The sequence below is a fragment of the Camelus dromedarius genome, chromosome 24 (assembly GCF_036321535.1).
Source record: "Camelus dromedarius isolate mCamDro1 chromosome 24, mCamDro1.pat, whole genome shotgun sequence".
In the NCBI taxonomy this organism is placed as follows: domain Eukaryota; kingdom Metazoa; phylum Chordata; class Mammalia; order Artiodactyla; family Camelidae; genus Camelus; species Camelus dromedarius.
The window spans coordinates 22,281,257-22,303,884 of NC_087459.1; the positions used below are offsets into that span (position 1 = coordinate 22,281,257).

Consider the following 22,628-nt stretch of genomic DNA (forward strand, 5'->3'; position numbering starts at 1 on the left):
GTAAGAAGTAAAGCCCAGGAATCTGCACTTTAAAGTAGTTGTTAAGTGTTCTTCTAAGTAAGTACCCAAATTGATGTGTTTCTTGGAGTTATTGGAATATAGATGAGTTAAATTTTGGATAGCATTTACCCAATATGATAATTTTAGTTTTCAAATAGCAGTTTATTTTAAGCCATCGCTTCTGGAAGAATTTAATTGCATTGAATGGTTCATTTTTCTTTTACTCATAGAGGTAGTAAAAAGATGGGGTTAAGATGATAATAGCATTTATTGGCACTTATTCTGTCCCAAGAACCACATATTTCATCCTCCTCAAACCCTTTGAGGCACGTACTGTTGCTATCCCCATTTTATAGATGAAGATACTGAAGCAGGGGGAGGTTAAGTACCTTTTGAGGCACACCCAGCTTAAAGAGGTAGAGCTGTGAATCCAACCCATGCTCTTAACCCACCTAATACTGTGTCTCTGCCCTTATTCCAGATTGATTCCTCTGATGCTCAAAAATGTACCTTCATTCAATATGCTTTTGTGAAATGTATTTCTTATATAAAAGAGGTTTACCTTGTGCTATGTGTGACTCATGGCCAAAAGACTGCCAGAAGTCTTCTTCCTAACATACAGAGGCCTCATCTAAAAGATATTTTCTATACCAGCAAGAAAAGATCACCCACTAAATTATGAGAGAAGGTAAAGCCTTTCGTTAATTATTTTTGAATAATTTATTCTTGGGCTTCCTGTGAATTGTTGAGGAGGTCATAGAATATCTTAGGAAGCCTCCGATTTGGAAGTTTTATTTTATTTATTTTTTAATGGAGGTACTGGGGATTGAACCCAGGACCTTGGGCATGCTAAACATGCGCTCTACCACTGAGCTATTCCCCTACTAGGAAGTTTTAAAATAAAGAATATGATATTCATAGCAGTTATATTTGAAGACAACTACTCTTAATACCTGATCGTGAAACCAAGCAGAGGGTTCACATGCCCGCAGCACAGAGAGCCAAACTCTGACAGTGGGAGTTTATAGCAAAGTAAGGATTTACTGCAGATGCCAAGCAAGGGAGAGGGAGATAAGCCTCAGAGCCACTCCAACCTGGTCTTTGAGTTGGGGGATTTTTTTAAAGGGGAAGAACAGAGAGGCTGGGATTAATCATCATCTTGTGAAATTTCTGTGACATTTTAAAAAAATGAAGTATGGCTGATTTATAATATGTGTTAGTTTCAAATGTACAGCAAAGTGATTCAGTTATGCATATATTTTTAGATTATTTCACATTATAGGTCATTACAAGATATTGACTATAATTCCCTGTGCTGTACAGTAATTCCTTGTTGCTTATCTATTTTATATATAGAAATCTGTATCTGTTAATCCCATACTCCTAATTTATCCCTCCTCTTCTCCCTCTCCTCTTTGGTAACCATAAGTTTTTTTTCTGTATCTTTGAGTCTGTTTCTGTTTTATATAGATTCATTTTTATTACTTTTTAGATTCCACATACAAGTGATATCATATAGTATTTTTCTTTGTCTGACTTACTTCACTTAGTATGATATCCTCTAGGTCTACCCATGTTGCTGCAAATGGCAATATTTCATTCTTTTTTATAGCTGAGTAATATTCCATTGTGTATCTATATATACCACATCTTCTTAAACCGATCGTCTGTTGATGGGCACTTGGGTTGTTTCCATGTTTTGGCTATTGTAAATAGTGCTGCTATAAACATTGGTGTGCGTATATCTTTTTGAATTACAGTTTTCATCTTTTCTGAATATATGCCCAGGACTGGGATTGCTAGATCATATGGTAACTCTATTTTTAGTTTTTTAAGGAACCTTCATACTGTTTTCCGTAGTGACTCCAACAATTTTCTGTGACATTTCTTTCTTTTTTTTTTTAACATTTTTTTATTGCATTATAGTCATTTTACAATGTTGTGTCAAGACATTTCTTAACTGTAGTTTTGAGAGTCAGGATGTCTCTGGTTTACAGTTCTCTGGCCACGTGGTCCATGGCTTGGGGGCCTGTTCATCTTTCTCTGGAGAAACAACCTGAGTTTATCCATTAATGATGATAACTATAATAGCAATTTTAGCACATTCATGATGTTATTAACAGCAGCAACTCTAGTCATCTGACTCTGATGAGTGTTTAGTTAGCACAGGATTGAGGTCAGAGGGGACAAGAAAAGGAATCAAGTTTTGGATAGAGAAATTAATCATAAACTCAGTAAGGGAACTTGGTTTTAGGGGGACTTGGTTTCAATCCCACTAGGAATTCAGTTACTTGACAGGGGTTTATTTATTATGCTTTTCCTTAAACAGAAAGCATGCATATTGATTAGCTCAAAAGTGTTCTCATCCTCATATACTGAAGAAAACCTGTGCAAGAAGAAAAAGCGTGGCATGCACAGAGATCCAGGTGCAGCTTCTTTTTGGCTCACTGCTGGCTGAGTGTGGACTGTGGCAAATGAACTCATCTCTTTACCAGTGGCATGTGAAACTCCTTGAATAATCTCAGAAATCCTTAGGGAGGGAACCCCCTGAAGTCAGGGCTTGCTGAAGTCCCACAGATTGAGTATTGAAGGTAATAGAATGCAGGAGAATACAGAGACATTTAGGTTAACCAAGCAGGATGAAAAATGGTTTCAAAATAGCCATGAAAAGCAGGGAGGTGCCCCCACCTGTTTTTGCTAGGACTATGGGGAAAACATTGATTAGGGCACAGCAGGTCTCATCTCTAGGGAGACACTAGATTTGGTGAGTGAGAGAATCAGAGAGCTAGGATAAAAGGGTGTTTCAGTTACTCTTGCTTCATATGCATAATCCCCAAATTTTGGAGGCTTAAAACAACAATTTTTTTTCATGATTCTGGGGTTGACTGTATTCAGCTTGGTGGTTTGTACTTGGTTCTTTGATGCTATTGCCGTGGCTGGGGCTGGAGTTATTTTAAAGCCTTCTTTCGTCCCATGTGTAGTGACTTATGTTGGCTGTCAGTTGAGACCTGGGGCTGTTGGCTAGAAGATCTAAATGCACCCTCTCCATGTGGCCTGGGTTTCCTCACAGCAGTTAGCTGGGTCCAAAAAGCAAGCGTCCCAAGAGAAGTGGTGTCACCTTTTATGACATGGCCTCAGAAGGAACAGAGCATCATCTCTGCCACAGTCACAGACTCAGATTTAAGGAGAATGAACATAGACTCAACCTCTCAATGGGAGCAGGGCCAACACCACAAGGAAGAAGAGCATATAGGATGGGAGATCTTGTTGCTGCCATCTTGGAAAATGCAATTTGCTACAGAAGGGAAGAACAAAGAGCAGAATATTGGCGTTTAAGATTTCAGAAATCTGGTCACTCAAAAGGATCACGAGGGCCACTCCTGTGGGTGGCTGAAGTAGAATGGAAGCAAAGGTCATCAGAATTGAGAAAGATATGGGACAATGAGTCAGGGGAGTTGCATAACCATCCACATGGACACCAACATCCTCAGGAGAGCAGAGGACTTGAAAGAGGCATGGTGAAGGCAGAGAGGTCAAATGCTGTTGTAAAGCCTTTCTTGAGTTTTTGCCTTTTGTTCTGGGGTGGTGAAAAAAGTAATCTCTTCAAGGAGAGCTCCTTTATTTGGGAAAAGGTGTTTGCTGTGGGCCTGTTGTTTGTACAGGGACTAATAGCTAACACTTTTTTCAGTGCTCATTCATTCGTTCATTCAAAATGTACTTCCTGGGTACCTACTCTGTGGTCAGGCCCTGTTCTAGATGCTGATGCAGTAGTTAGCAAAGCAGACAAAATTCTCTGTCTGCCTTTGTGGGGTTTATATTCTAGTGGGAAAGACAGACATAAAAGATTTTTTAAAAAATATAATACATTATGTTATGTGGTGGTAAATTCTAAGGAAAAAGAAATCCAAATTCTCTGTGTGTATTAGCTCATAGTGCAGGAGGTAAGGGCATCGATCAGAGAGGTAGCCTGCTGGAGCTTGAATCCCAGTTCTGCGACTTATTAGCTATGTGATTTTCAGCAGGTTACTTAGCCTCTCTGAGTCTCAGTTTTCTTATCTGTAAAACATAGAAAACAATAATGCCAGAAGTTGTTGTCAGGCTTCAATAGAGGTAAAGAACTTAGAACAGGATGACAGGGACATGAGGCCTGGTGAGGGGAATCATGGGCTTCAGGGTTCCTACTGGCGCTCTGGGACCAAGTTTAGGCTAGTGGCCAGGGTGGCCATGCTGAGGTTTGTGACTCTTGGGAGGAAAGGACATCAATGGAGACATATCACAGGGACCTCAAGCTGCCCTGGGGTAGTGTGTAGGATGGCAATGTGTGGATGGATTTTCAGCAGACTTCAGCATTTAACCCTGGGTCCAGCCTACTGCAGACCACAGGGATTTATTGGTTTTTATACTGAGGCAGGAATAGGGAAAGACCTTGGAACTTGGTTACATGGATGGAGGAGAATGGAAGGGGAAGGTTGGTGAATAAACCATTCATTACACCCTGGTTACAAACAGAGCATCCATGTCAAATTGAGAGATGGTTTCTCAGAGGGAAGCCGCATGGGCTGGTAGAAGATGGGGAGCACTTGAACCAGGGAGGTCTGGGGACTCATTGAAGCTCCAGCTCTTACAGTAATTGGGCCAGTTACTTAACCCTCTGAGACTTACTTTTCTCCCATGGAAACTGGGGATACTGATACCTACCTTGTACAAATCTTAGGAAGTTTAAATATAACATATCAAGAGGCTGACACAGTGCCTGGCATGTAGATGTGTGCTCAGTGGATGGCTTCTTTGCCTAGTGGGTCAGCAGGTCATCTGTGCCCATAGGATGTTTACTGGTCCACTCCTCATCCAGTATTTAAAAAAGAGCACTTCCTCTGTACTGGCAATAATGAAATGGTATCAAAATCCATTATCCACGTCCTTCCCCCCTCAATACGATATTCACTTTGAGTGGGGTTTTCCTGAAGGAAACTGGGATACCTGGGCTTTCAGAGACTCTGCCATAGAAATATTTCTAGCCAGCTCCTGCCACACCTGAAGGGTCTTGTTGTATCCTTGCAGTGACTTAAGCTGCTATAAACATTCTGTAAATGTCTTTTGGTGGCTATCTGCACTAATGTCTATTGGGAATACACCCAGGAGTAGAATTAGAGTCAGACAGTATTAGTAAATACTGCCTCTGTCAATATAGGTCCTCCAGGAAGCAGATGCCAAGGTGGAATCAGACGTGCAAGAGATTTATGGTGGGCAATGCCTGTGAATGATAAAGGAGAGAGGGAGCAAGGGCAGGCACGGAGAGCCTCCAGATCACAATGCAGATCTGACCACTGTGCAAACACTGCAGTCTCAGGTAGGCTGACAGGGAGCCCAGAGTAAAGACTGACCTTTCCAAGGGGCCATTTGCAAGGCAGGAGTGGCCCTCATCTAGTACCCCTGCCATACACCCGCATTGGCTGGGAGACCCTGGGGAGAGCATGGCCTCAGCATGAATGCTGTGGTGGATCCAAAGCTGTGGCTGCTGGAAGCTATTGGCCAATTAGCCTATTTGCAGCACTCAAAGGGAGATCGAGTGGTGAACCAACAGGGCCACCACACTACCAAACAGTTTTCTAAAGTGGTTGCACCAACTTAAACTCCCATTAGCGAAGTATGAGGGTTCCTGGTATTCCCCGCCCTCACCAACCCTTGGCAATGTCAGTGCTTTACGTTTTTGACATTTTAGCACCATTCATATACTTATTGACCATTTCAATGTTTTTATGAAGTGCCTATTTAAGCCTTTTCCCCACTTTTAAAAATAGTTCATCTTTTTCTTACTGGTTTATAGAAGGTCTTGATACACTCTGGATACAAATTCCTTGTCAATACGTGTATGCAAGTATCTTCTCCCACAGTGTGGCTTGCCTCTTCTGCCTCCTACAGGTGTTTCTGCTGAACGATTGAAGAGACTGAATTCCTAATACACATTCTACTATCTCTCACTTTTAAACTCCTACTTACCCATGGTTTAGATATCTCTTTCTCCTGGAAGGCTTTCCCACCTCTACTGTAATAATCAGGACTTTGGTGACACTAACCCAGTTCACCAGGGCAGGGATTCAAACCCCATCAAGACTCTGTCCACTTCCCACCTCTGTGTGTTAATTTTGTTCTCTCCAGCCAGTTGTTTTTGCCTACAGAAGGAAAAGTGGCCCCCATAGTTCCTCCATTTGCATCTTTGTTTTCTCCTACCAGAAAAGTGAATGGCCTCTCATCCCTTAAATCCAGTTTCAAAAATCTTTCTGCACTGTTGGTGGAAAAGTAAATTGGTGCAACTGTGGAGAACAGTATGGAGTTCTCTTAGCAAATGCCCTCAAGGTTTGTCCATGTTGTCTCAATTGGTAGGATTTCCTTCTTTTTATGGCTGAATAATATTCCATTGTCTGTGCATATCACATTTTCTTTATCCCTTCATCCATTCATGGATACTTAGGTTGTTGACTAGCTTCTGAGTAATAGAGTGTATAAAAGTGATGGGTTGTCTCTTCTGAGATTAAGTTACAAAAAGGACTGTGACTTCCATTTCCCTTTCTTTCTCTTATTCCTTGTGGTAGGGGAAGCTAGCAGCCTCTTATGGAGAGGTGCAAGTGGCCAGGAACTGATGGATCTAGCCAACAGCTACAGAAGACCTACGGCCTGCCAACAGCCATGTGATGGAACTTGAAAGAGGATTCTCCAGCCCTGAGATGCCTACAACATCTTGACTGCATCCTTGTGAGAGATCCTGAGCCAGAGGACCCAGCTAAACAGACCCCAGATTCCTGACCCACAGGAACAGTGAGAAAATAAGAGCTTTTTTTGTTTTAAGCTGCTAAGCTTGGGGTAACTTGCTACCCAATGATATGTAACTAATACAAGGACATCAATTGCTCAAAATCACTATATAAAACTTCTGAAATCTCTTTGACAGCTGCAACCAGGAAAAAGCTAGCAATCGCCAGGAATAATGTGTTTCTTTCTTCTTAGAGACAGTGAGAATAACATACATGTATTTTCCTCTTAGTTTCGGCCACCAGCTCAAAGATAAATTTATGATTCAGTATTAATAATGATGCAAAATCCTAGGGCCTGTGTTCTTACTCCTGGTCTCTCCTTTTATTTTGATTTGTCTTTTTCTTCGTCCTGAATTTTTTAGTTCATTTTTGTATTTTTCTATATTCCATGAATTATGTTAAGCCATCTCAAATTCAGCATACAGGGAATCAAGGCATTCAGAAATAATTTTTTTAAAATAGTTATGTTTGCACTTATTGAACATGAGGTTCCTGGAGGTGGTGGTGATGGTGCAGAACAGGTAACGCTCTGGAGCCCTGGGCATTGGCCAAGGTTAATTTGGATTGAGTCAGAAAATATCAAGTGATAATGACAAAAAAAGGGAAAAAGGTGGCAACTGATTACCACTCCCCAGGGGGAGGAGCCAAGGGCTTATCCCGCCACACATGGTGGTATCTTTGAAATGTATTCATTGCACCCGGTTCTCTAGGGCCCTCCCGAGGCCACCCCGCCCCGCCCCTTTCTGAGCCCCGCCCTTCCCTCCTTGGCCCCGCCCCTTCCCTCGGCCTTGCCCGCCGCACGCGCCGCGCCGCCTCTGGCTCCGCCTGCTGGCCCGGCCTCCCGGTCGGTTGCGCGCTCCGCCCCCTCCCTCCGCGCCCGCGCGCGCCTTCCTCGCCCGGCCCGACTCTCTCCTTTCGGGGCGGTTGGGCCGCGCGCCTGTAGGGGCGGGGCCCGGAGGAGGCGGTCGAGCCAATGGGGCGCGGCGGCGGCGGTGGCGGTGGCGGTGGCGGCGGCGGCGGAGGCGGTGGCGGTAGCGGCGGCGGCTGGGTCGGGCCCCGACGGGCGGCGGCGGCTGAGGTGGAGGCGGAGGGAGGCGGCGGCGGCGGCGAAGGAGGCGGCGGCGGCGGAGGGGGGAAGATGGCGGCGCCCGTCCTGCTGAGAGTGTCGGTGCCGCGTTGGGAGCGGGTGGCCCGGTATGCAGTGTGCGCCGCCGGGATCCTGCTCTCCATCTACGCCTACCACGTGGAGCGGGAGAAGGAACGGGACCCCGAGCACCGGGCCCTCTGCGACCTGGGGCCCTGGGTGAAGTGCTCTGCCGCCCTCGCCTCCAGGTAGCCTGGCTAGGGGGAGCGGGCCGGGAGAGGCCGAGCGGGGCGAGGGCGGAGGCTGGGGGTGGGGAGCGCGCGGCGGGAGCTCGGGCCTGGGGGGCGGCGGGGACCGGGCCGCGGAGGGACCGACGGCGCTGCGAGCCTGGCCGGAGCCGGGGGGCGGCGGCCCGGGGGGCGGCCCGAGTCCAGGCCGCCGGGGCGGAGGTGGTGGGGCCGCGAGCCCGGCGAGGAGGGATGAGGTGGCAGAGTGCAGCCGGGAGGCCGGAGCTGACCGGGAGCAGTTGGGCAGGCTGGGGCGGGCTGGGAAGGAGAAAGGGGTTCACGGAGGTTGGGTCCCGGCCGGCTTGACAGATTTCCTGATTCTCGCCCGGGGAGGCGGGTCGGGGGTGTGGGACCCTGCCCGAAGGAGCTGTGAGGTCAGTGTCCACCCCTCGTCCGGGATCACTGCTGCAGCCCGAGGCTGTGCGGCCGGCGTGGGCTCGGGAGTTGCATTTCCCACTGCCTTCCCGGTGCTAGGACAGGTGTTTCCGTGGTCAGGCCTCTTTGTACTCTGTAGCGCTAATGAGAATTCGCAGACTTCTTGAGACGGTGACATTTGCGGGCAAACACGAATTTAACCCTACTCTGGAAGAAGATACCGGCACTTCACATATCTGATTTCTTGGATTCATACTGGTATATTTCAGTGTGCCCGAAGGGAGAAACGGCTTGAGTTTGGGTCTAGCCTAAGCTTAGTTTGAGTTAAATGTGTATGTCATGTGGAGCGATGATGTTTGGGGCATAAGGGTGACTTTTAAACGTTGTTGATTAGTATAATGGAGTAACCCACCGAAGATTAAAAACACACGCATTGCTAAACTGGAGGGTTGATTTGTTTTACTGATAATCGTAAGTTGTTTTTTTTTTTTTTTAATGTTGCAGTTGATTTATCTGTTACATTTTGTTTTCCGCATTAGATTTTCCTAGGCAGGTTACTTTGAAGGAAAGAATTTACATCCTGAAAGTGGCTGCTCCTTTTTAAATTGAGAGTTCATTTTTAAAAAGTAGCAAAAGTGAAAGAAATTATTTCACTATTGATAGGTTACAATTTTAATAGAGACATACTATGCTTGATATTTCGAATTTGAGTAGTCACATTTGAGCCATTTCTTCCTCTCCTGTTGATTGTAAATTACTAGGTAGACATTAATGTATAGCTCACTAGTTTATTTTGACCTACGTATTGGTGATTACATGAACACCCTAGCATTGGAGTTTGTTTTGTTACTATTTACAAACTTAGGATCTTTTCCACTTAAGACAGCCTTCTTGGTGGACCAGGTACTCTTTCTCATTTGCCCTCAAACCAAAATCCTGTAGCTTTTCAGTGGGAAAATAGTCATCATTTTTGCTACATTAAACATAATATGTTTAAAATGTAGTTAGCAGTTAACAGTTGAAATATGTCAGTGTGACAGAAAGCTCACATTTGTTGTTGGGTATTTTGAACCAAGTTAATAGACTTAATAGACTCAGATACCCTTTGAGAACCATTGAGTGTATTTTATGCAGACATTTTTATGTTATTTTCACTGTCTGTTGGAAAGAACTTTTATACTTAAAATACCTTGCACCCAAATTTAGTTGAATAAATATATAATGAAAAGACTATGGAGTAGTATGTTTCAGGTATTTGAAAAAAGAAGAAATAAAAATAAGTTTTGATACTAGATTAATACGTAATTTAGGCAGAATTATTGTAGTTTTAGCTTTTGGAAACATTGTAGTCTGTAATAAATTTAACTAGACCTTTTAACATTTGGACATGGGAAGAGTGTTTTATGTTATCCAGACTGTTCAAGTTCTTTAAATTGGCTTTCCTGTAAAAATGAGTGTTTTTGAACTATGTAATAAATATAGATGATAAATATTTTCAGTTATTTATCCTGCAAGATCCAGGTTTTTGTGCTCTGCTTTTTTATAAAGCACCGTAAAATAATATAAATAACATCAAGTGATTTTAAAAGTGTATATGTAAGACTGAAAATATCTGGACCTCTTTATAGTTATGAGTGTGAATTTAGTATGCTGTGACTGAAACTAATGTTTAATTGTGTAGTTGGTTACATAAAATATTTTAAATCTGATGCTCACTAAAGGAGATAAGAAATAAGACATGCTAATAAGAGTAATAAATAACTTATTTGCCATGTACACAATAATTCAAGAAGTTTATCGTTTGATCAACATGTTTATGAACTACTACAAAGCAATATATATGCATATGTTTTCGTGTGTTTACATACATATATGTATATACATATATATTTAATAGAGATACAGAAATTTGGAAACTAAAGTGACTTGAATCTGACTTATAGACCAATTTCCTTTTGGAAGTAGGTAGACTAAACATCATTAAAGTTTTTCATTTTGTCAAAGTGAAAAAAGGCTTTAAATAAAAGCGTATTATTGGAGACCTCAAGTAGTAGTTCTATTTGACTTAAGTATTGATTGCCATTTTGCAGTAATAGTAAAAACTGTGACTATTTTAGGAAAAAAAAGTTTGAGCCTAGGTTTGAGTGAGTGGAATTGAAGATAAAGGATGAAAAAAATTAGCCAATGAAAAGAATCCTGAGGAAAGTTCTCTACCAGAATCCAGCGTTTTAACTCCTGTGACTTTTGATTGCTAAAACTCACTTTATCCTCATTTCACAATCCTTAAGTGTCCTAATACAAATAAAATAAAGTAGAGGTTAACGAGGGAATCTTGAGAGGTGTGTGTGTGTGTGTGTGTGTGTGTGTGTGTGTGTGTGTGTGTGTGTGTGTGTGTGTGTGTAACGTCTTGTAGCATTTTGGGAGTCATCATTGTCTAAGGAAGTAGTTCCCAGGCTTTTGGATTTCAAAAGGATTATTTTCCCCCAAATTGGGAGGCTGCAATAGCATTGCCAGTTTATTTGTTCTGCTGAGTATAGTCAGTAAAAACAGCACCAATAACCCATACCACTGTGTACGGTCACTGTCATTTCATTTTAAAAAGAGTATTTTAACTCAGATAATTAGAACTGAACCTCAGAATAAAAGACCTTTAAATTGAATCATTTAGCTTTATTAAAAAGTTTACTTTCGTCTCCTTATTTTTCCTTATTTTTAAAATAAATTACTAAAAACTCTGTTGTAAGTCTGCCTAGCCTGCAAGTCAACATTAACTCCCTGTCTGGTGCACTGAGCTCAGGTCCAAAGATTCTGGGTGGACTCCTAGCTCTTCCACTTGTTAGCCTGTGGCCTCAAGCTGGTTATTTATCTTCCTGGAGTCCCCGATGCCTCTCATGTTATTTGGGGATATTAAAACCTACTTTGCCAGATGAGTGGGTAAGTTTAGAGAAGATACATGGAGTAAATAAATGGAAGATACTTGGAATAAAGTATGTACTCAGTCAGTTACAGCTGTTATCATTGACTGGAGGTGTTATTCATCTATTTTGCAGTGTCTCATAATAAACACCTTTAAGTAGTATAAGTTTTTTGTTTTAGATATAGTCATTTATGTATTTTAAATATAAGTTGTTTCAGTGTACTCTGTTGTTCACTTCATGACATAGTATAAAGACTTAAAGTCCATTTAAAACAACTTCAAAAGTGTGACGAGACACAAAATAATGTGCAGGATTTTTTTTTTAATTGAAGTACAATTTACAATGTTGTGTTAGTTTCAGGTAGACAGCAGTGATGCAGTTATCTGTCCTTTTTCAAATTCTTTTCCATTGTATGTTATTTTAAGATATTGGTATAGTTCCCTGTGCTATACAGTAGATCCTTGTTTATCTATTTTATATATAGTGTGTATATGTTAGGCCCAGACTCCTAAGTTATCCCTTTCCCTGTGCTCCCTTTCTCCTTCAGTAACTATAAGTTTGTTTTCTATGTCTGTGATTCTATTTCTGTTTTGTAAATAAGTTCATTTGTATCTTTTTTAGATTCCACATATAAATGGTATCATATGATATCTTTCTTTAACTTATTTCACTTATTATGATAATCTATAGGCCCATCCATGTTGCTGTAAATGGCATTATTTCATTCTTTTTTTATGGCTGAGTAGTATTCCATTGTATATATACTGCTTCTTCTTTATCCATTCATTTGTTGGTGGAAATTTAGGTTGCTTCCATGTCTTGGCTATTGTAAACAGTGCTGCTATGAACACTGGGATGCATATATCTTTCCAAATTAAGAGTTTTCTCCAGATAAATGCCCAGGACTGGGATTGCTAGATCATATGGTAACTCTATTTTCAGTTTTTTAAGGAACTTCCATACTGTTCTTCATGGTGGCTGCACCAGTTTACCTTCCCACCAATAGCATAGAAGGGTTCTCTGTTCTGCACACCTTCTCCAGCATTTATTATTTGTAGACTTTTTAATTATCGCCATTTTGACTGGTGTGAGGTGGTATCTCCTTATAGTTTTGATTTGCATTTCTTTAGTAATTTGTGGTATCAAGCATCTTTTCACGTTCCTGTTGGCCATCTGTGTGTCTTCTTTGGAGAAATGTCTGTTTAGGTCTTCTGGTACAGAATATTTATATTTTCTGTAAGTAACATTAGACTACTTCTAAGAAGGGCTTTCAAGGGAAAAAAAAGATCTTGAAAGATTAATAGGCTTGACAATTCACATCCTCAAAAAGTCACCTTATATTGAAAAATTTTGGACCCCTCTCACTTCTTAAAAAAATAGTACCATCTCTTTACTACCCCTCTTTGAGATATATTTTTTCCCATATATCCCCCACCCAGTTTCCTTTATTAACGTAATGTCTTACATTACTGTGGTATCTTTGTCATAGTTCATGAACCAATATTGATACATTATTATTAAAGTCCATACCTTATCCATATTTCTTTAGTTTTGATCCAGTGGTCTTTATTCTAGCATAAGATCCATGCTAGAATACCATATTGTGTTCAGTTGTCATGTCTCCTTCATCTCCTCTTGACTGTGACAATTTCTCAGACGGTTTTTGATGACCTGAACAGTTTTGATAACCTGCTGGTCTTGGAGAGTCTCCTGGAAAGGCAAGGGGCATCTGTGGCTCACTCTTGGGACATAGGCATTGGTGGCAGTTGTATTGGGGAACATTCAACCACTGAGATACATTTTTAGGGTTAGAATAGAACCTAGAAACCTCTGCTGCTTCTTGCTTTGTCCAGATAGACTCAGAGGTCAAATGACTTGCCCAAGGTAAGACTGTTAGTGGCAGATTAGGACTAGAAGCCTGGCTTCCACAGTACTTGTTTAGGGGTATCTCTCCCCCAACTCCATTTTTAAAATTATATAGATAATATATTCTCTGCTTCAAATTTGAAAGATACTAAAGTGTATACAGTGGACATCTCTTTCATACCCTTCCCTCCAGACTTACAGTTCTCTGTAAGCAGCCATGAAACTTTACAGAGCCATTTTATGCATATTCAAGCATAAATATGACCATTTAGTCTCTCCATTTTTAAAACATAAAATTGCCATATTATAGATTCTGATCTGTAGTTCACTCTTTGCTCGCATTCTTTCCATCACCACCATACTTTTAAGTGCTTAATTTGTGTTTGGTGGAATGTTGGTAAGTGCTACTATGTCAAAGAAAATTTGTTCTAGTAGTTAGTTTTGACCAAGATGAATTTAATAAATGAAATAGTTTCTTATGTTACCACTGTTTCTTGGTACCACATTTCAGAAGGAGTATGAACTACAGAGAGTACAAGGGGGAACAGAGAGGTATCACAAGGAGGTGAACCTGAATAGCCATGCGTTAGAGACAATTGTTAACATTTGGATAATGCTTACTGGGTGCTAGGCAATGTTCTAAATACTTTACTTACATTATTTAATTCTCACAACTGTCCTATGAGGCACTTTTATCACCATTTTACAGATGAGAAAATTGAGGCACACAGAATGTAAATGAAACTTGATTTAGATAATACAGGGCAGAAACCACATTCTAACCCAGGCGTTCTGGCTCTTTACCACTACTTTAAATTCTATTTGATCTGATAGTGATACAAGGATACCCATATCAGCAGAATTTTTTAGAAAATGCAAACATCTGTGCCTTTTTAAAAAAAATCTGTATGTGAAAAATGGCTAGCCTTTACGTTACAGCTTTTACTCAGAGTCATCTTTTTGGAAGAGCAAGGACTCTACTGCGAAGCCATGGTATTCAAGCAGTAAATTCCTGGATTGTTTGCCTTCTAAGCCTAAACTGGTGAAGATACGACATTTGTCACACCTAGTTAGTGGTCAGATAGATAGTGGGGTGTGCTATCAGGAAAACTAACAGAATAGCTGAGGGAAGAAAGATAAAGTGGATCTAGGTACCTGGAGGTGCAGGGCGGGAGGGGAAAAGGATTTAGTTTGAATCCTTTCTAGTGTGGGGTAGTCCTTTCTGAGAGAGGTGTTGAGTTGTAAGGACCCAGTGCACATAGAGACAGGAGAACTGGGCCTGGGGCGTGATGGGACTAAACCACCAGAACCAGGAATTTAACAGGGATTCATTTCCTTGATGGTTTGGAAGAATTCTAGGAAACAACATGAGGAAAGGCAGAAAACTTGACCATTTGAGGGCAATAGCCAGTGGTCATATTTGCGTGTAACATACCTGCCTGGGTTGGGGAAGGACTGGAATCTAGAGCTTGGCCAGATAAATGCAAAACCAGGCATTCTCGTAAACCGCATGTTCTTGTAAACATAGATAAGACTTACCAGCTCCGAGCCTTAGGTTTCTCTGCTGTACTGTATTTGTACTATATTTCACTACCCTTGTACTAGATTATCAATTTTTAAAATTCATTCCCCAGAATTCTAGTTTTGTGATGGTACAACAGGAATTTCATATGCATTTGAGTCACATTTTAACATTGTAAACTTTAAAACACTATAAACATTTATATGTGCTCAAATGCATATCATGCTAAATTTTAGCACATTAGAGACCACTGATTTGTGCTGCCTGATTATCTAGGTTAAACAAAAAAAGTCAGCATTAAAAGGTTATATTCCATATGGTTGCATTTATATAACATAATTAACAACAAAATTATAGAGATGGAGAACAGATTTGTTGTTGCCAGGAGTTAGGAATGGGGGAAGGGGTGGTGGTGTTAAGGAGGCAGCGTGAGGGAGCCTTGTGGAGAGGGAACAGTTATGTATCTCAGCTGTGGTTACTCGGAGCTACAAATGTCAAATGTGATAAAATTGCACAGAGCTACACATACACACTCGAATATAAAACTGGTGAAATGTGAAGAAACTCTGCATTATACTAAAGTCAGTTTCCTGGTTGTGATCTTGTACTAGAGTTATGCAAGGAAGTTAGGTGAAGGATCCTGGGGACCTTCCTGTGCATTTTTTGCAAATTCCTGTGATTTATAACTATTTTTAAATGAAAAGTAAGAAAAGCAAACAAACAAACAAACCACCAGTGTGTTTAGGGTATTTGAGGGAAAACAAGAAAAAGGAAAAAAAAAAATTATCTGTAATGCCACCAGCCAGATAACAATCCTTGTAATAGAGTTTCTTGCTTTCTTTGTGCATATACTTGAATTTTTAAAATTTCTATTGATTGGGAAGATTGTAGCTTTATATTGATATTTTAAAATTCAGGCCAGTGCTTATTTGCTCAAGTAAAATTATATGGGCAAATTTGCTACCTTAGACAACTCTTGTTGCATTGTGCAATAATGTGATTGCCATATGTATAATGTCTTGATATCATGATTAGCATATGTTTAAAATTTTTATTTTTTACCAAAATATTTGTGGTTACCAAGTATTCTTATTCCTAATATTAATAGAGATATAACTTAGAAATGTTCTACTCCTTGGACTTCTGGACAAGTGTAATAAAATTTTTAGATAGCATTAATGTGCTTTCTTTTTAACACAAAAATTCTTATTTGCAACTGCTAATCTCTGTGAATCAGGTTTTTCTTGATACTGTGCAGTCAGACAAAAAAATTCGCTGCCCCAGTCCTCCATAATTTAAAGTTTGCGTTCCTCAAAAGAGTTTCTTTGTAAATGTTATATATTTGAGCTTTTAAAATACATGAATAGAATAAAATACTGCTTTAATTCATTAATAGAGTAAAATACTGCTTTAATCTGTTTCTCATATTGTAGATCCATATAAGATTTCATTCAGAAAAAAAATGTTCTGCTAAAAAACATTTTTAAAACCATTGAATTATGATCTTATGAAGTTTCTTTTGTCATTCGCATCTGTAATGTAGGGGAGTTTCAAGGGTGCTGTTGTCACTGTTGTGTGATTATTGACTTACTGAAAACAATTATTGTATTTGAGAAGTAAAATGATGGAAGATCCATGACAAAATAGGAATTAAGTGTGGAGTATATTCAGCTTCACTCTGTTTTAGGAGTTCATTTCCTCCTATGCACTGTGCTAATAGTTAGGATCACAGACTCTAGAGCAAGTGTACCTGGGTTGAAATCTCAGCACCATAACTTCATCTCTGTCATCGCAGTTTCCTCCTGCATAAGATGAGGATGATAATAGCGTCTAACTCAGGATTATTGTGACTATGAAGGACACCAATGCACCAGTACGTGTAAACAGTCTTAGTACAGTGCCTGGCACAGAAGGAAGTGCTCATCAAACTTAGTTATTATTTTGAAACATGGTTGAGATCATAGTGTATGTATTTTATACCTTTTTTTCCTCATTTATCACACACAATTGTTCTCTCAGATCATTAGAAATCCCACTGGTAATGTAAGAGAACAAGTGCTCTGTACGGCTGCCAGTACTGGGCTTTCTCATTTTTTAGACCTTTATCAGTATCATGTATGAAAAATGTCATCTCAGTGTTTTGAGTTCCTCCCCAAGTATGAGCAAGGTGTAACGGTTTTTACATTTTATTAACAGTTTTCATTACTTTCCCAGTCTTGCCTCTATAGATCTTAGAATTTTTTATATTGATTTAGACAAATGCTTTATATATTTAAAGGGTATGGATGTTTTATTTGTTGTTAATATTTTTGCTGTTTTAGTTCTATTTCATCAATTTTTGCAGCATTATGGTTTTTTTTAAAGTATCTAAAATTTAATTAATTTTCTTTGTAAGTTTTTCCCATAAGTTTTAAGTTTAGAAGGACATTTCTCATTCTGGTATCAGATGAATATGTATTTATAATTTCTTTTAGTTTTGAAAAAGCTGATTTTTTAATCACCTAGAATGTAGCTTTCAGGCATTAGGGGAGTCTGTAATCTAACTTTTGTACAGACATATGTTTAATGGGCATTCATATTACTTCTGGATATTGTGTATTCATCCCTTTTCCCATTTTCCCCCTTCCGGGTTGTTTGTCTTCTTTTTCTTATTGGTGAGGCAGAAATTCTTTAGATGTCATAATAGTTAATCCTTTGTTATATGTGCTACACATATTTTCTCCTACTTTCTCACTTGTCTTTTAATTTCGTTTGTAGTGTTTTTATTCATATAGAAATCTAAACTTTTATGTGGCTCCATCTTTGACTTCTTTGTATTTTGAGGTTTTTTTTTTTCCTTTAATCTTGTTTAGCAAAATCTCTACTATCCCAAGTTTTTTTTTAACTTTCATATGTTGTGTTTGAATTTTTTCCCCATATTTAGCTCTTTTAATTTGTGTAGGATTTACTTTTGTGTCTGGTGTGAGGTAGGGATCTAACTTATTTTTTTCTAAACTGTTAGGCTTTTGCCTAACTCTGTTTATTGACTTGTCCATATTTGCAGTGCTGCAAGAATTTCCTTATGTACACAGGGCCTCTTTCTGGATTCAGTTCTGTACCAGTTACATGTTTGTGTTTGTTTCTGCAGAATTCCATTACCAGGGTGCCCCTTTCCTCTGTGCCTTTATATAACACAGTTTGATACCTGGTAGAGCAGTTATGCTTGTTTTAATTTTTTTCTTGGCTCTTGTCATGTGTTTATTATTTCAGGTGAATTTTAGAATTTATTTTCATGAGCTCTAAAAAAAAAATCCCATTGAGATTTTGACTAGAATTGTAGTAAATTTATAGATGAATTTAGAAAGGAGACAGCCTCTACTAAATTCTTTGTCAAGGATCAAACATATTGTGTCTTTTTATTTATTCTGGAGTTGCTAATCTGATGCCATTTTTAATCTAGATGCCCATTGTGGTTTGGTTTTATTTTGTACGTGATTTATGTGGTGCTAGAAATTGAGACATTTTATAATGGTATTCTGGTCAGGGATCCAGAAATATTAGATTTCTCCCCAGTCCACAGCCATTATTTTCAAGTCTGTAGGGTCCCTAAGGGAAAGATTTGTATTAAATATTTATACTGGCAAATGAAAAACCAAAATACTTTGCATTTTATTCTTAACTAGGATTTGGGCACCAAACTCCAAGACAAGAGGCTGGAATCATCCTACCTGGTTCGTGTAGAGATGCTGGTTTTTTTCAGTTTAGTTAAGCTTCATTTATTTCAAACTGAAACAGGCCATAATACGGACACCCTCCATCTCCCCAGTTTTCAAACACAGCTAGATCTTCCCCTTGTGATGTGGGCAAAACCTGCTCTAACTCATTCCTATCAGTGTTCAGGGCCATGTAACCAGAGAGAGCCCATTTGCCCTGGCTGACTGCTGATCTGGCCTTGGCCACCTGCCTCTCGCCTTTTCTACCCAAGTAGTAGGTTTGGCCCTGGCTCCCACTTGGAGTAGAGAAAGTCCTCTCTTGAAGGAGTCTCATACCACTTCAGTCACATGGAAGAAGCAGAAAAGTGAGCCCGCACCCGTGTGCTGACCTTTTAATGCTGATTCTACCCAGTAGCACACAGACCTATCAGTGCTCTCAGATCTGTCTTCTTCCTTCCTGAGAGTCAGGGAAAAGAGTGAGAGGGGCCTTGATTCCTTATTTCTAAAGGTAACAAAAACTTCGAACCATTGTCAGAAGCACTGGTTTTCTCTTGGTTGTTGCTTCTCTCAAATCAGCCAGAAATAGGTGGAGTAAAACCTGGCTTACCACCCATATCCTTTCTTAACTATGCATTAACCTGCAGTGAATGACTAATTACTCAGGAGACGTTCTCTTCTCTTGCTTAATGGTTCATGACATGTTCTTGGTTTTCCTCCCACCACTTGCTTCCTTCTCAGTTTTCTTTATTGGCTTATCCTCCTGTACCTGCCCATTAAATGTTGCCATACCAGGGATCAGCTCTACACCCTCTTGTCAGTCTTCTGTCCCTAACCAATCACATCCATGTCCATGACTCCACTTGAGGATGAATCCAAAATTTTTATCTCTGGCCTGGACCTCTCCTTCGAGCTCTAGATGTGCAAATCTACTTGCCGGCTGACCATCTCTGCTTGGATGTCTCAAAGGTACTGTAAATTCGCCATGTCCGAGGTTGAAGTCACAGTCTTCTGAAAATGCTGCTTCCTGTCTCAGTGAAAGGCATCTCCATTCAGACAGCTGTGGAAGTCAGAACCCTGGGAGTTTTCCTCGGTTGGTTCTTTACCCTCCCCTCCCCCACCAAACCCAGTCAGTCACCAGGTCCGATTGGTTTTTTTTAAAACCTTTTTTTGGTTCTTATTTGTAACCTTTTTTTGTTTTGTTCTGATACGTACAGAAGGGTCATTGATCTGTGCATCATATTTGATGTGAGGATTTTAAAGCATAACCGTTGTAACCAGTATTCAGATCATTAGATGGACAATCATCAGCACCCCAGAAAGCCCTCCTGAAACTCCCTCCTTATGAACTGTACTGTTCGTCTTTCTTTAGAGTAACCTCTGTCCTGACTTTTATGATAATCACTTTCTTACTTTTCTACGTAAGGTTGCACCCAAACTTGGTAGTTTAGTTTTGCCTGCTTTTTCAACTTTCAATAAATGGAACCGTTTAGTTTGTGTTCTTTGGCTGCTTTCACTCAGCGTTATTTTGTAAGGTTCATCCATGTTGATGGAGCTGTAGTTTGTCGCTGTGGAATTTCTGTTATACAAATATGTCATGCTTGATGTTTTTGCTCTTTTTTGGGTGGATATTTAAATTGTTTCTACTTTGCGGCAATTATGAATAATGCTGCTATGAACATTTTTGTGTATCTTCAGTTTTAGCTGATAATGTCAAACTGTTTTTCATAGTGGTTGCACTAGTTTAGATTCCTACCAACACTGTATGAAATTTCCTGTTATTCTGCCTCTTTGCCAAGCCTTGGAATTGTCAATCTGTTAAAATTTTAACCATTCTGGTTTATATGTAATAAATTTTTGTGTGTAATTTGAGGTATATTTCATATCCAATAAATTGCAAAAATCTTCAATGTACAACTTGAAGAATTTTTTACATATGCATGTACCACTATCCAAATGAAGACAGAGAACGTTGCCATCACTCCAGAATGTTCCCTCATACTCTTTTCCAGTCAGAAGCCGTTATTCTGACAAAACTGTTTTGACTTCTACCAGTATACATTCATTTTGGCTGTTCTTAAACTTCATGTAGATGGGCTCATAACAGTGTGAACTGTTTTGTGTCTGACTTCTTTTGCCCAGTATAGTAATGTTTTTTGCAGTTCATCCAAGTTGTTGGTTTTATCAGTTATTCTTTCTTATTGCTTAGTTCCATTTTATGGTTATCATCTTCTTATTGATTATTGTTTCTAAGTTTTGCTATTGTGAATTATGCTGCTGTGAACACTCTAACGCAAATCTTTCTATATTTTCTCATTTGTCTTGAGTTTACATTCAGTGGATTTTTGGATCATAAAGTAGGCATTTAATTTTTTTCTCCCTAAATATGAGAACAGCTTTTATTTATTGAAGTATAGTTGGTTAACAATGTAGTGTTAATTTCTGGTGTACAGCATAGTGACTCAGTTATACATCTATATATTCCTTTTCAAATTCTTTTTCGTTATAGGCTATTACAAGGTATTGTATAAGCATTTAATTTTATTAGAAACTACAGAACAGTTTCTCAGAATGGTTGTACTATTTCACACCCCTCTTTGGTTTTAATTTGCATTCCCCTGATTACTAATGGGGTTGAGCAGCCTTTCGTATGTTTATTGATTGACCATTTGGATATCAGCTCTTTGAAAGGCTCATTAAAGGCTTATTAAAGTCACTTGCCCATTTTTCTACCTAGTGTTCTGCCTTTGTCTTACTCTGTGTGTGTGTGTGTGTGTGTGAGAGAGACTAAGAGAGAGAATGCAGAAGCCTGTATTGCACATATCCTACTCTGTGGCTTGCCTTTTCATTTTCTTAAAGGTATCTTTTGATTAACAGACGTTCTTAATTTTAATGTAGTTAAGTGTATCAGTCTTTCCCTTTATAATTAGAGCTTTTTGTATCCTGGTGATGAAGGTGTATTCTATATTATTTTCTGTTAGGTTTTGTCTTTCACATTTAGATCAATAATCTATGTGGAATTTTTAGTGGCGTGAGATAAGGGTCAATTTAATTTTTTTTCCTGTGTGATTATCCAGTTACTATTATTGTGGCACCGCTTTTTGAAAAGGCTGTTCTCCCCTGCTCTGTAGAGTCACTTTTATCATAAAGCAGGTGATCGTCTGTGCAAGGATTTGCCTGGGCTCTCCTGTTGCACTGTTCTGTTCGCCTGTCCTTGTGCCAGTGTGCCAGTGTCTTAAGTACTGTATTTCAGTAGTTCCCCTGGGACCACGTGGGGTCCCTGAGACCCTTTCAGGGGGTCTCTGAGAGCAAAACTATTTTCATAGTAATAATAAGATATTGTTTGCCTTATTCACTCATTCCCGCACAAGTGTACAATTGGTTTTCCAGAGGATGCGTGACATGCGATATTGAAATAGATTGAATACAGGAGCAGATATGAGAATCCAGATGTCTCCTAATAAGCCAGATATTAAAGAGATTTACAAAAATGTAAGACAGTGCCACTCCTCTCGCCAAATATTTTTGTTTTGGAAAACAGCCATTTTTTCATAAAGTTATTTCTGTTAACATGTAATGGGTTTCTTATTATTTTTAAATGAACAAATAAATATTTCAAAATATTCTGTTTTAATTTTAAATGTAAAAAAATAGATAAACTCACATAAATTAAAGCTCTTTAGAGTCTCAATAACTTGTAGGAGTATAAAACCAAAAAGTTTGAGAATTACCACTCTAGTTTTATAAATCTTGATATCCAGTAGATAATAAGTCCTGGCTGTTTTGGGCCTCTTATATTTGCATATACATTTTAGAATCAGCTTGTGAAGTTCCACAGGGACTCCTGTGAGGATTTTAATTGGAGTTGCACTGAATAAGTTTAGGGGTAGTTCTATATATTGATGAGTCATACAGTTCATGAACACTATCCCTTCATGTGTTTTGGTCTTCTTTAATTTTTTTTCTCAGTAATGTTCTATAAGTTTCTAAATAGAAGTTTTGCATATCTTCCTAACAGAACTTTTGAAGAAAAAGGGTCAAGATAGACATAAATTTAACAAGAAAATGAAGAATA

General features: G+C 39.4%; 1 protein-coding gene across 1 annotated transcript in view; it reads left to right on the forward strand.

Annotated features, from left to right (window-relative positions):
* Positions 1–7,822: 7,822 nt before the first annotated feature.
* The window catches only part of VKORC1L1 (vitamin K epoxide reductase complex subunit 1 like 1), a 49,322-nt gene continuing 34,516 nt past the window's right edge, over positions 7,823–22,628 (forward strand). The window contains exon 1 of the mRNA XM_031471170.2: positions 7,823–8,144. Coding sequence (XP_031327030.2) covers positions 7,951–8,144 — 194 coding nt within the window. The 5' untranslated portion in view covers positions 7,823–7,950. The remainder of the gene's footprint in view (positions 8,145–22,628) is intronic.